We start from the raw sequence: 14200 nt of genomic DNA, 5'->3' as shown, positions 1-14200 counted from the left end.
GGGTGCTTCTCTCAGCCGCCGAGCTCAGCGCCTGTTGGGGAGGGGTGCTCAGGAACCCCCCCGCTGTTCACAGACACCGCGGGGGTTCGGTGCTGCACTGGGCCGGGGCCGGGGCCGGTTCTGGGGCTGCGGGACCCTCCCCGCTCGCGCCCACCGCCCCGGGCCACGCGCCGCCGCCGCCCCCGCGCCTCGCGCCCGCGCGCGCCTCGTGCGGCCGCGCGGGGCGGGGGAAAAGGCGGGGGGGGGAAAGGCGGCTCGAGCCGCGCATGCGCGCAAGGGCTCCATCGAGAGAAGGAGGGAGGGAGGCAGCAGCCGGAGCCCTTCGGCTGTGGCGACGACGGCGGGAGCGGCGGCGGCGGAGACAGCGGCGAGGAGGGGGCTGGGGGCTGCCGGGCAGCGCGGGGCCGCCGCGTCGGCAGGGCCGGAGCCCGCGGGGGTGACGGAGCCGCGCTAGGAGAGGCGCTGGGCCGGCGGCGAGCGCCCGCCGGGCGCTGAGGGGAGCGGCGGCTGTTGCTGCCCGGGCGGGCGGGGGGCGACCATCCCCTCCCCCCCTCCCGCCCCCCGGCAGCGGCAAAGGGACTCTTGGCACAGCCCCGGCTGGAGCGTGAGGCGGGGGCTGCCGGCGCGGCGGCCGCGGAGCAGAACCTCCGCGGAGGGGGGTGGGGGGGGAGAGAAGAAGCCGCCCCCGCTCCATGAGCGGCGTTCGCCCGCCGCGCTCTGCCCAGGGGATCCGCGGCCGGCGGCCGCCGCCGCAGCAGCAGCATGTGGAGCCCGACCGAGGAGGAGAAATACGGCGTGGGTAGGTGCTGCCACATCCCCTCCCCCGCCCCGCCGCCCCCCTCACCGCGACTCCCGCAGCGGCCGGACCCCGGGGGCTGTGTGTGCGTGTGTGTGTGTGAGTGGTGGGGGCGGCTGCTCCCCCCTTTCCCGGCCGCCGCTGCCTCTTGGCGGGGGTGGTGATGATCTCCGCCTCCGTCCTCGCTGCCCGGCAGGTAGAGAGAGGGATGGCGAGGAGGGCAGACCCCATACTCCCCACTCGTGGGGCGGTGGGAGGCCGCTCGTGGGGGGAGAGCGGGCATCGGCTGTGCTGCTGCCCGCCCCTGCCCGCAGAGCCCGCTGAACCCGCCTGCGTCTGTTTTGATCTGTGTTATTTCCCTGAGTTTTTCCCCCGCGAAGCAGGGGTCGGCAAGCGAAAGAAAAAAAAAGTAGACTTTCGGGGCCGGAGCGCGGGTCCCGATTGCACAAATAATCAGAAAACGAGTCGCTTAGCCCTTAATCTACTTAAGCGTGCGATTCCTTTTTCTCCCCGTTTAATCTGCGGTTTGTGGAGATCTTGTTTATGTGGAGTTTGGGGAAAGGGGATGGATGGCTGTGCCGCGATGTCATTAGGGGGCGTCGGTGATGCACCTGTGCGGAGCGGCGGGGCCGCGGCGTGGGGAGGGGGCGGCCCGGCCCGGCCTTGGCTCCGCTTGTCAGGCTGGAAATGGGCTCCGGGGGCTCCAGGGGGGCATAATCGAGGGTCATGGTGTCGGTGGTGCATTGCGTTCATTGCAAACGGCTTGCGTGTTTCTGTGTGTGCATGTCATGGTGATATTTCGTTGTTCATGGTAAATCAGATTTTACTGTCATCTTGAATCGCGTTTGCTCTAATTTGAAAGATCATCATCGGTGGCTTTGCTGTCGTTTATTTTAGTGTGCAGTAATTTCTACTCGAAGCAGAAATGTCATGCCTAGTGAAATGGAAAGAAGACATAGACTTTCTTTAACTTTACTTTTGCTTATTTTGTTTTAATTTTTAAAAACTATTGGCATATATAATAATGAAAGTAGCTAGTGTCTGCTCTCATTACTTACCTCAATTCTTAGTTCAATGTATAGCTATCTGCTTTTCATACTTATTTTTAAGTTCTATTGTGTGTAATAATGAACAATTTCTGCAAATATTCAAAAAATATAAACAAACTTCCTACAGAGATCTGTTAACCTGTACTGTTAAAGTGGGTTTTTGACAGCTGGTTTGTGACTGATTAGAAGTCTTAATGCCTGTAATATTTAAAAAAAAAAACAAAAAAACAAAAAAGAAATATCCTAAAAGTTAAAAGAAAAATTGGCCATTTAGTCAAACAGACAACAAAATGTATTGGAGATGTTTTAATTTTTCATCTTGTTCAGCAGATATTTTGCTTAGTACATTCCACATATCTTCATAATGAATAAAATAAGGAATTTGCTTTTGTTTAAAAAAATGTAGTCAAATACAGTGTGATAGATGAGAAGCTGTAGGGCAATATGCACAGGTGGCAGTAACAAGTAGTGCAGGGCAAAATGCACAGGTGGCATAAATGAAGTTGTTACTTGCAATTCTACTCTGTCAGTCACTGAATATATGAAGTTAACGAGCTTTGATACATCTCACCTGGGTGTTTAGAGCATACTTGCTGGTACTTTAATTGCTGGTGAAAGACCATTTCTGTTGTCCTAGTTCTAAGCTTGCAGTTGTAGTTGTAATAGATGTTTCAGGAAAATTACTCATTTACCAAGTCTTTTTGGTTTTCCTGTGTTCTGGTTGCCAGCCATTTTTCTTTGCTGTGATTCAGGGTTTGATAATCAGAGTTTTGTTTGGCCCATGTTCTCCAATAGCAGCATATGTATGCTACCTTATTCAGAATGTAGGTGAACTAATTTATTTGCTGCAGAAATATGGGAGGAAATTATGGGAAATCTCCATTCAGGCTGTAACCAAGTCTAGAAGAAACACCGGGAAGAGAGTGTAGGGAATTAAAGCAAGTATTGTTTCAAGGAATATTCTTGTCTCAAGAGTATTCCTGTGATGGTGATACTGCTTTTTCAGACAGCACACTTGTAGGTAGGTCTGAGATAATTCCTAAGTCTTCACAATTTTGGTGATCTCTAGGCAAGTTGTTTTTTTCTTTTTTTCTTCTTGGGTAGCTTTAATTACTTTCTGGTAATTGAAATTGGTTGGTAATCCTCCAGAGAAGTAGAAATGGTGGAAAAATGCCACTTGTGTCTGGAGTTCTGTTACTGTAGGTGTGGAAAAGAGCACTAGATTTTCAAAATTAGATCTGTCATTGCTTGCTGGAGTGTTTATTTTTGTTCATTTTGGAGAAAGTAGTCTACAGGTGTAGATCTAAAATATTACAGTTAGGAGCAGTAGCAAAAAAAGAAAAAAAGTTTTGTTTTGCCCTGATGTAACTTATTCTGATTTCACAAATAAACTAATTTGCAATTTTTTTTTTTTTTTTTCAAGAGCTGCTGGAATGAAGTTATGCCTTGGGCTTTAGTAGTTTGGTTTTGACCACTGTTTATCCAAAAAAATCTCCATGTGTTTTTCAGTGCTTTTGTTAAACCCTGAAAAGTTTTTGGTGTGCCTTTGGAGTAAGGTAATAAAATTTATGCCCTGTTGATGTAAGTCATGTGGAAAAAAAATTGGCTATTTCTGCAACTGGAATACCACAGAGAGCTTTCTGGTGAGATAGGAAGGTATGTCTGGGCATCCAGGCCCTGTATGTACCTGTTTATGTGTATCAAGGAAACCAAAAGTGTCATATAAAGTGGACAACTCTGATGCTCTTCTCTTTGTTGAAAGAAAAGTCTGATCTGTGTTGGCTTCTTAGATAGGTGGCTGGCTCAGAGATGATGACTGACAGAAGCAGTTCCTGCAGAAGGACACCACGTTCCCTTTTTCAACATGTGGGTATAGAAGGGCTTTGTGTTCAGCATTGGCTTTCAAAGAGTTTTAGACAAAGACATTTGTTACATCCCTGCTGGAGCTGCTTCACAGATACCCCTTTAAGCTACACAGACTCTTGATTGCAGAGAGGATGTGAAAATTGCTGATGTGAATGTCAGTGGATTTTTTGGTGTTCTGAAGTTCTCTTTGCCTGTCTGGTTGCAATTAAAATACGTGTTAATTGCTTGCTGTTGTACAACTCCACTGTGCTGCCCAGTTCCCATACAAGTCGTATACTTCTGCAACAAAGATACTGAAAGATCGCTCAGGGTATTTCTAAATAAATAATCAAATTAAACAACTCCTTATGTTCTTCTTTGAATGTATTTCTCAGCTGCTGTAGCTGCTGCTACTACCTGGTAGCAACTGTGAATAATTCCCTTCTGTTTTAGTTAGAAAGACTTGTGTTCAGTGCATCTAATCCTAACTACACTGCCAGAACTTCACATTTGCTGTTGAAAGGCAAACAGTTCTTCCACAGGTGCTCAGATGACCAGTTCTGAAAACAATTAGTGAGGTTTCTGAACTGCTGATTGAAGATAATTAACTCTCTAGCCCTCTAGTGTTTTAATATTTGTAAATCAGTCTCTAAGAAAATATTTATTAAAGTGATATGATTAGTTACATTAATCTTCTAAAGCAAATATTGAGTAATAATGAATTAAAACAAATAGCTAAGCAGAGAGAACTCTAGTAAATAACTGTTAATTAAAATTTGGCGTGTGTGTGAGAGCTGATTATGTATTTCATTAGGCTGTCACTTTCTGCTGCTTTATTTTTGTGCAAAGAGCATGTTTTAATTTGAGCAAGGTGATTCTCAAAGTTTTTGTTTTTAATGTAGTTAATCCTGTACTTTGTATGGCTGACCATATTAAATATGTATTAAGTCTCTGAGAAGGAAAAACTGTCTGAACAAATAGGACTTGTTCCTAGTTTATTCAAAGAATTAGTGTTAAAATTTGTTAATAGTTTTCTTTAAAACAAATTTTTACTCTTTACTTTCATCACTTAATGGGTAACTGAAAAGTAAATCCATAAGCAAAATGCACATAACTAATATTTCCCTTGCTCCTCCCAAGAAAGAATGGAACAGTATATTGTCCTAATTACAGTTCTGTACTGCAGCTTCTGCTCTTTGATCAGTATCTTTATTTTTTATAATTATTTTTTTCCTTGTCACTAAACCTTGGCTTGTACATTTCTCAATTCATATTTGTATTTGGAAAAGTAGGAATGCAAGACTTGGCAAGTCTGCCTTCCCTCACCAAGACTCTGGGCACACTACTCTCTTCTTACCTGTTTGCATAGAAAGGAGTTTCTAAACAAGAAGAGCTTTGACTCTGTTGTTAAGTTTCTCTGTATCACCAAAGCAGTTCCTTACAAGTTTAGAATGAAAAGTTTCTGAGAGAGAAGAATCCTTCCCTCAAATTAGGAGAAAGTCCCCCTTCAATAATCTGGGAAGCAAAATCAATCATTACAACTCTATTATGTGTTATGGGACCTATATTATATTTAATCTTTGTTACCTTACTGCCAGAAGCTCAGTGTCTGGCAGCAGGAGGGAGGTGACTAAGGATATTCTTGAGTGATCTGTCTTGGAACCACAGCTTTATGGAGGGACATACTGCTCAACCTTCTGTGCAGTGTTGTTTGGGAGTTGGTGGTGATACCTGGGGACTTGCTTGTTAGTCAGTAAAACTGGATGATCTGTGCATTGGAGGAATTTTTAGTTCCATTCAGTGTTTTGCCCCTAAGGCTGTTGTTTTGTTTTGTTTTTTTTTTTTACCCTTGGGACTCAAGAATGGGCAAAGGAATTTATCAGTCATAAAGGAGAAATGTGTATGCGTTATTTGACTCAAAGAGAAATGAATCACACCTTGGAATGTCTCTGGAAAAGAGCAGCTCCCGAGATACAGCTGACTGGAAACTTTCAGTATAGACAGCAAAGTTTAGTGAGGTGTCATTTAACTCAGTGAGCTATTTTTGTTTCAGTTCAGTGCAAATGTGTGTCTCTGCTGTTGCTGAGATAACCTGGAGATACACCATTTTGTGGGAAGAGATCAGTATATTTTGGCTCATCAATCCGAGAAGAAAAAGACTGGAAAAAGAGTAGCCAAAAGACATTGTGGTCCCTCTTGTGAATATCTGGTCTGCAGAGCTGGATTAATTAATTTTATGGAGTTAATCTTTAAGATATTACTAGTTCAAGATCATCTAAATACCAATTGTCTGCAAGTAAGTTTATGGTAGAAATTAGCCCAAACTTTCTCAATACAGGAGGAATGAAGTTGAGAAACAGTTTTCCAAACTGCATACAAAAGCAAGGGATCAGATGTGTATGTTAAGCAGTTTATTGTGTGGTTTGTATGGGAACGTAGGTGTGATCTTGGAGTAAGAAGTGATAGTAGTGCAATATGGGTTATAACTTACAACATTTTGGTGGCTTTGAGAACTATTTTCTCCATTTATTTCTAGTTATGGCACATTATGTGTTCAGTTAAGACCTTCAAGACTAAAGTTGCTTGCCAGTAGGGTGGAGCTAACACGAAGCTACCATCTCTGACCACATGTGCAGCACAGAATGTTTTTTATATTATGACTTATTTTCTAAGGGTGGAATCTTTGTGTTCAGGTTTTCTGTCCTCACCTAACAATACCTTTATTCCAGCACAGAGTGACATTTGTTGATGAGAGTTGGCAGTCTCAGGCATACATTTCCTACAGATTTAATGAAAATTGGTGGCAGAGTGAGGTAAGGCCTTACTAGTGTTCCTGTGCAGATGGACAGCTACTGACTTGCTGGAAAGAATGGATAATATTCTCTCACGATTCCTCCTAATATAATACTTTTGTTTACTTGCTGGAGGAAGTGAAGAGAAGCTGTTAATGTGAATGTTGGGCTAAACTTGAGGGGCTTTGTAGACAGCAGTGCTCAGGAACAGGCCTGGGGATAAAAAAAGGCTGATGATGGTACTGCATGCAGTTTGTCATGGGGCTCTTGGTAAAACAGGGAATAGGAATGTGAATATCCATTGGCAGAGGTTGGGGCTTTTCATCTTTATTCAAGGAACAAGTTTTGCTTCATTTTTAATGCAGGGGATATCAATTACAATTAAAAACAGAGTATGTGATGACACGTCTGGAGTGTTCCTAGTTCTTTGGAAGTTTATTTTTATGCTCAGTTTAAATTAGTTGTCTTCATATGCACAATGGCACACATGCACTATGTAGATGAACAAATTTTCTAAATTAATAAGTTAATTATTTAACATGTTCTTATATGGATGGGCTGTAAATCTCTGGCCTACAACAACTAGTGATGTTTTTGGTCATACACATTTCATAGATTGGTTCTTTGGAGAAATGGGAGGACTCCTCATATTTGGTTGTGAAAATGCTGATCAAATGCTGTCTTGGGAAGGTTATTCAGCTATTGAAGAGCCTAATGCAACTTCTCTTATCTCAGTGAATTTTTTCTTAATTTGTAAAGTGCATTAAGTTTATTGTGTTTTCTCAGCTGTTTTGTATGCTGAGGAACTGGATAAAGGAAGAATACAGTTCTTGTTTGAAAAATAGTTGAAATTGACAGCAGTCTTTTTGCTGATTGTTTTTAAGTTATGAATCAGTCTTAATATCACCACATTTTGCTCTTTGTTCAGTTTCAAAATCTGTATACTCACTGAACCTGAAGGCAGAGATATGAAGTCTCTCATTCAAGTGATTGATGTTAAAATCAAACCTCCAGTCATGTTTTTGCATGTCAAAATTAACTTTATAATATCTTCTGAGATCCTGAAAGCATCCCTTGTGTTTTTTTAACTGTAATTTCTTCATCTTAGAAATATTTTAGTGTTTAAACAATGAACCTTTGGTCAAAACTTACAGGAGGCATTAGGAAGATTGGTAACTGTGGGTTTGAGAAAATTAAGTGCTTCCTACCTAGTATAGTTGTGAGGTGATTACTTATTACAAGGATAAGAATTCTCTCTGGTCCCACTGCAGCATTTGACTTCATTTTCTTTTCTTGAGTCTGAAAGAGGGTAGATTTAGGTTTGATATTAGGAAGAAATTCTTCCCTGTGAAGGTGGTGAGACACTGTCCCAGGTTGCTCTGAGAAGCTGTGGCTGCCCCATCCCTGGAGGCTTTGAAGGCCAGGTTGGAGGGGGCCTTGAGCAACCTGGTCCGGTGGGAAGTGTCCCTGCCCATGCCAGGGAGCTTGGAACTAAATGGTGGCCAAGGTTCCAAACCATTTTCTGCGATTCTTTTATTAAGCCTTAGAATGTTATGACAAGTGGTGCCACCTAACTCTAGGTGTCTGAAAGCAGGTCACTCTGCTTTGGGAGGTAAGCTGGTACCACTAACTCTGAAACAAAAGTACAAGCTTCTCTGGGTGTTACAAGAAAGCTTACACACTAAACACTTCAGTGTTGGCAGCAGGTACCTGACAGAGTGGAGAATTATTTTATTCTCTTTGTTTTGAATATATCTGAGCTACCCAGCATGCTGCATGATAGTTCAGTGAGCTTTGTGTCTTACTGTTCTAGAAATCTCGTTTCTGTGTTTTTGAACAGCAGGGGACTCTCTCTTCCCTCTACAAATGTTTGTGAATGAGATGTTTCTGCCAGCTGTTAATTTACTACCCTTTCAGTCTTCTGATCTTGATAAATGAAACATGACATACATGTTGGAGAAACCAAGAACTCTTTAACAGAAGCCAACTGAAAGCAACATGTAACATTTTACAGGCCTGATTGGGTGTTTGGTTGCACGCTGCCCTTTGTCTTGCTGCGTTCTGTGGGGTGGTCTACCCTAACAAGTTGTAAAGGTAGCAGAAAACCTTTGCTAGGAGAATATCACAGTGTTAAATAGTCCCTGTAGGGAGCAGTATGTGTGTTTCCAGTAGCTGGATCTCGATCTGGGAGGATAGGAGCAGCCGTTTCTATTTTGCCCATCTCTTCCTGTGTAGAGAAAAATGCCTATGGAAATGTTTGCTTAAAGTTGCCCACTTCACCTAGGCACATGTTCTGAGCTATGGAAGTTTATGTATAAGTTGCTATTCTATATACATGGGCAGAGCATGTGTGCAAGCCAGTATGGGATAAATAATCCCAAAATACATGAAGTATTATAATGAGGTTATTGAAAACTGTGGTTTGAATTTTGATGGTTCTTTGTGTTTGTTTTGGTTTGGTTTTTTTCCTCTCTAAATGCTCATGAGCTAAATGACTGGCAACTCAGTTTTTGAAAAACTGTCCTGGTTTTGATTGGGATAGAGTTTCCACTGAAACCAGGACAAACCAAACAGACAACATTCTAGTTTCACTGCATTTAGTGAACTAGGATCACCAGTTTTGTGAGGTAATTTTGCCTGGGCAAATGCTATTACACACTACGAAGTGTATCTGCATGCTACCTGTGCACCTGGCCTTGCATGAAGAGAGTGAGCAGGCAGAATATCTATTTATCTGTGTGGGTATTTATAGCTTCTGTTGGCTGCTGCTCCTCTGAGAGGGACTTGTTAGTATGGGAAGAGCACAGAAAGGCCATCACTGTGAGCTGCTGTGCTTGGTCCTGCTGTCTGCTGACCACGCAGCTGAGCATCCTCTTGGAACATCTTGTGCTGCTGCTGTGGGGAGAGCTCCCTCATTGCTCTGTCAGGCACACAGCAAAGTGCTGCTATACACTCTGCCCACTTGCTGTTCTGTTTCATCCTTTTTGAGTAAGCTGATCTGCTTGGAGTTATGAATAAAGTTGTGCTGATGTGTTTTGAGTTGTTTGCTGTGGGTTTGTTTGTTGTTTTTTTTTCTGATAAGCATTAAATTATCCATGTGTTCCAAGGGTTTTACCCCAGGGAAGACTGCTTTTGAAGCATTGGTCTTGCAGAAACAGCTTCTCTTGTCTCTGGGGAAGTAAAAGGTAGAAAACAGGCTTCACTCTCTAACTTTCTTCATCAAAGCAGGGCTCTGAATAGCAACTTTGATTTTTTTTATTTTTTTTTTTTCAGTTCTGAGGTGACCACATTTTAGGTTTCTGCCACAGAACAATGTAGTGTAAATATAATAATGTGGAAAGCCTTTCATCCTCCATGGAGGATATGGTAGAAGAAGAGGATATTCCCAATGTTTCATATCCTGTTGATAGCATTAAATAATGTATGCATGCATAAGTCAAAATTAGAAGAAGTAAAAATTCTTCAGGTCTCCTGAAAAAAGCATCTTTGGCTATGCCAGGCAAATATTTATTTTTATTTTTGGTATTTTAATAGCAAATAGTTTGCTAAAAACATCAGAGTTCCTGTGTGGGGGATGAAAGGTTTCCTAGCAGTCTTTTAAGCTGTTTTAAGTTGTCCACAAAAAGTTCTTATGTAGCAGACAGCATAGGCTGAAATACAGAGTTTTCAACGAAGATGCTGAAGCTGGTATAGTGATGAATACACTTCTATACATCTGCCCTATTCTTCCCTTCCTACTCCTCATAGGAAGTGTGCAAACTGAGCGTAAATGCCAAGGTAACTTTAGCATGTTAGGAACTTATTTAGCAGTTGGGCAGGAGGACTAAAAGTCTTGTGATGCATTCAGTGTAAAATATGATAGGATGTAAAAAGTGATGGGATGATAGCCACATTTTTACATGAGTCAATGGTACTTTATCTGGGGGAATCACTTTTGGGGTTGCATCCAGAGCACTGTATCAATATAAAAAGTGAAGTTAGGAGATGGCTAAGTGGCTGGAGCATATGATGAGAGGAGGGTTTGTGGGGTCTAGGGTGGTACAACATGTATGTAGAAGGGGTCTAGTTTCTCTTTAGCTACTTCACAGGGAGCTATGGAGAAGATAGAGCAAGACATTTTCCAGAGTGGCACAGTGAAAGGAGAAGCAGCAGGTTTCAGTAAGGAGCATTGATTTCCACAGTGCAAATGGTAAAGCACTGGAGCAGGTTGCCTGAAGAGGTATTGCCATCTCTATTCTCCAGGATTCTCAAAACTTGACTCGTTTCTTATTTCATTTCCTGGTGTTCAGCACAGTAAAGCACAGCCATTTCTGGCTCATGTTTGCAGTCTGTGGAACACAGCAGTGCAGAACAGCTCTGTGCTCCTCTGAGCTGAGTGTGATACGGTCAGTGCTTTTCTCTTCTTCATGTTGGAAAGAGGGAAAATGGTTTCAGAAACTGAAACAACCTTCGTCTCAGCTTAAAAGGGAGAAAAATAAATTGCTGCATTTACTTTCCACATGGAGGGAGGGATGTATGGGTGAGGGACTTCTGTACTGCCAGAGTGGAAGTTGAATGAACCGATAGCTGAAGGACGAGATTTACAGGAAGGGGATGAGTAAGCTGCATATCTTGAATCTCAAAGTCAGTCAGTAAGGTGGTGGACAACGCTATGGGGTTTTGGTCAGTTTCTTCCATCCTACCTCATGGTACCAGGATGTGGAAAACTTTTAAACAGCTCATGGTTTTTGAACCTAATCTCTATTTTTATCTCCGAGGGCAGGAGAAGGATGCTACCAATAATTCTCTTTGCTAGTGAATGATCACCTTTCTCCTAAAGCATCTGTTTCTTTTTTTACATGAATATTTTCATAGTGATGGTATGACTCAGTAGAAAGAGGCGGTGTTGCTAGGCAGCAGTTTGAGCACTTTGCAGATGCCATGTGATGGCAGTAAGCTGCCTTGTAATAATCCATTGGTGGCAGTATTCCTGGCTGAGGTTCTGTATTGCACAAAGAAAGAAGCATCTCTGACAGGAGCAGATGCTGCCTAGCAACTGCCAGTGCTCCCTGACCAGCCTGAAATACCTTCACTTAATTGTTGTGTAATTTGGTAATATACAAAACCTTAAGTGTAACAGATTCTCTCCATTCTGAAGTACATTGTTCTGCCTCAAGGTTTTGCATGAAGTTCATAAAGACCATTAATAAGGTCAAAAAATTCTCTAGCCCTCTTCGAAATCATGTCTTTTGTTTAATCCCTACTCTTCGATTGTAATGTTTGGATGGCTTTTAATCAGCTTTTGATAATCTTTTTTTGTGTGTGTGTATTACATTAGTGCCTGGCAATTCCAATCGGATTAGAGCCCTGTTCTGTGTCATGTGTATCAGTATATTCAGCAAGAAAAAAATGCCCCTTGCTGCAAAAAGCCTGTTTGTTTTTGGGTTTTTTGTTTATTTTTGTTGTTGTTTTGTGTTTTTTTAGGGTGTAATTGGATATGTCCTCTCCTTAGTACCTAAATTTTTTTTATTGTCCATCTTGCTCAAATGGCACAATGTTTTGGATGTACTAGATGTGGGTTTCGTTCCTTTTTTTCCTTTAAATGTACTTGCTGAATGTGGCCTGAACTTCAAAATTAATTCAATTCAGGCAAATAATTGAAAACCTCACCCAGGATTAATAATTTAAGTACTTGGTAGATATACTGTGAGGTGAAAGCATTTTTTTAGGTATTTGTAAAATAAAATAAAAATGTCTTCCTTTTTATTTCCTTATGGTTCTGATCCCTTGTCAACTACCATCAGAGTTTAACAGTGCAGTCTATGAAGCTGCCAGGTTTAATCAAGTACCTTCACAAAAAATTAATCATATTGGCCTTTAATTTTGCTAAAAGCATTTTTCTAATTTCATATAGTTTTTTTTTTTTTTTTTTTTGTCAAATAATTAAACCCATCGTTTTCTCTTTGCAAAAACTGCACCTTTTTGCTGGAAAATGGTTTGCAGGTCTGAGGGATGCTCAGAGTAGAAGGTAATGTGGTGGTTTGGAAAGTATTGATTGCTGCCTGTAGTCATGGTTGTGCAGCACAGTTGCCTCTCAAAAAGCAACCAGCAGTTGACTGCTGGGCCTCTTCTCCTCTGTGTGATAACTTGTAGCAATGTTGTTTTTATCTTGTGGAGTCGACTTGATGTGTCTTGGAGACTTCCCTGTCTGCCTCATGTAAATACAAAGAATTAGCATCTGTCGCTCTGCTTAGAAAATAAATTATTCAGCAAATGTACTTTGGAAGAGTCTAAAACCACAGACACTGTGGAGTGGAACAACAGAAATTTGTTGTTGACTCTTTATTTTCATCCTGTTCTCAGAGGGTGTTGATCTGATGCAGGATCTGAACAACTGAGTAACACTTTCTGTAGGGTGGGTAAGTGAAATGTGGAGGTCTGGGGTGATGTGGTTCATTAGAAGCTGATGTGGTTCATAAACACTGAGGGGACTCTATAGAAGAAAAAGTATAGAAAGCCTTGTTAAAAGCATACATAAAATACGAATAAAGACTTTGCTGTAGGAAGTCCCAGCCCACAGATGATTCAAGTTGGGAAAAGCTACAGCCTGGCCATTTTCTAATACCCTTCCTTTACCTCCTTGTAGCCCCTGTCAGGGAAATGTATTGGATTTAAAACCATCTTTGGTCTTGCCTACTACAGTGACTCAAGTTATGTTAAAGGGAGCTGTTAGTATCATCCAGGTATTACAGGGAAGAAAATAAAGTTCATCTTATTCAGCTATTAAAACTGCCTTATACTGTTTGGTGTTAGACACTCTTAATAGAGGGATTCAAATGAAAAAGCATTTTAGGGAATGATACACCCTCATAATAACATTAATTTGTCACTCAGAAGTAATTACATTATTTTCTTAAAGATTAATAAGTATCAGTCAACCTTAGGCTCAGAGATTGACTTATCACTATTACAGGATAACATGGAATATAACTTGTAGAAGCTGAATATGGAATTGTTGAAGGACTGTGACATTTAAGAACTTGTTGTGTTTACTCAAAGTAAACATGAGCACCAAAATTTTAGCTGGTGTGATAGAGATGTGATTTTAAAATGCAGTTATGTGTTACAAAGCATAAATTACAAGATGAGAAAACTTGAGAACTTTGCCATGTGTAGCACAGAATGCAATGCAGTGTCTGCTCACTGTTACTGTAAATTGCTGAGGTGTGGAGCTGAGCAGTTTGGGTATAGGGCAACACCACTGTAGCTCTGCTTCTCCTGTGCATTCTCCTTGCCATCCCTTCTGAAATTTATTTGGTCAAAGAAATCCTTAGGGTATGATTAATGCATAGCCTGAGGAACTGCAAGTTGATTGTAGTACAAAGCACTTACAAAAATTAAATGGCATACTATGACTTGAAACTCCTGTCTGTGTACTGCTGGTGTCACCAAAAAATTTTGCAAGTTACTTGAATTTTAGTAAGACAGGTAATAGTAATAATTACTTGAAAACTGGAAAAAAGACTGTCACAAAGGCCAAGATTTGTCTTTTGAAGTGACTGAGTAAACAGGTATGTTGAAAGCTCTCAGTTGTGATTTTTCACCATGGAAGTAGTATAAGTATTTGTTTATTTCACTACATATGCAACTATAAAAGACCTAGTGAAACTAAAAAAAAAAAAAAAAAAAAAAGGCATGTTCACAGCTGATATTATGAAGTGTGGATTTTTTTTCCCCAA

General features: G+C 41.6%; 1 protein-coding gene across 17 annotated transcripts in view; it reads left to right on the top strand.

Moving 5' to 3' along the window:
* The first annotated feature begins 360 nt into the window (after window positions 1-360).
* Window positions 361-14200, top strand: part of DOCK3 (dedicator of cytokinesis 3) — a 186378-nt gene continuing 172538 nt past the window's right edge. For 6 of the 17 annotated variants that reach the window (XM_071755614.1, XM_071755613.1, XM_071755608.1 and 3 more), the window contains exon 1: window positions 362-799. In XM_071755614.1, coding sequence (XP_071611715.1) covers window positions 763-799 — 37 coding nt within the window. In that variant the 5' untranslated portion in view covers window positions 362-762. Of the gene's footprint in view, window positions 800-14200 lie in introns of all 17 variants that reach the window. The other 11 variants (XM_071755610.1, XM_071755607.1, XM_071755606.1 and 8 more) reach the window with 3 other exon arrangements.

The sequence above is a fragment of the Heliangelus exortis genome, chromosome 12 (assembly GCF_036169615.1).
Source record: "Heliangelus exortis chromosome 12, bHelExo1.hap1, whole genome shotgun sequence".
Classification (NCBI taxonomy): domain Eukaryota; kingdom Metazoa; phylum Chordata; class Aves; order Apodiformes; family Trochilidae; genus Heliangelus; species Heliangelus exortis.
Note: the sequence above shows the minus strand (reverse complement) of the source record. Positions and strands in the feature narration are given on the sequence as shown.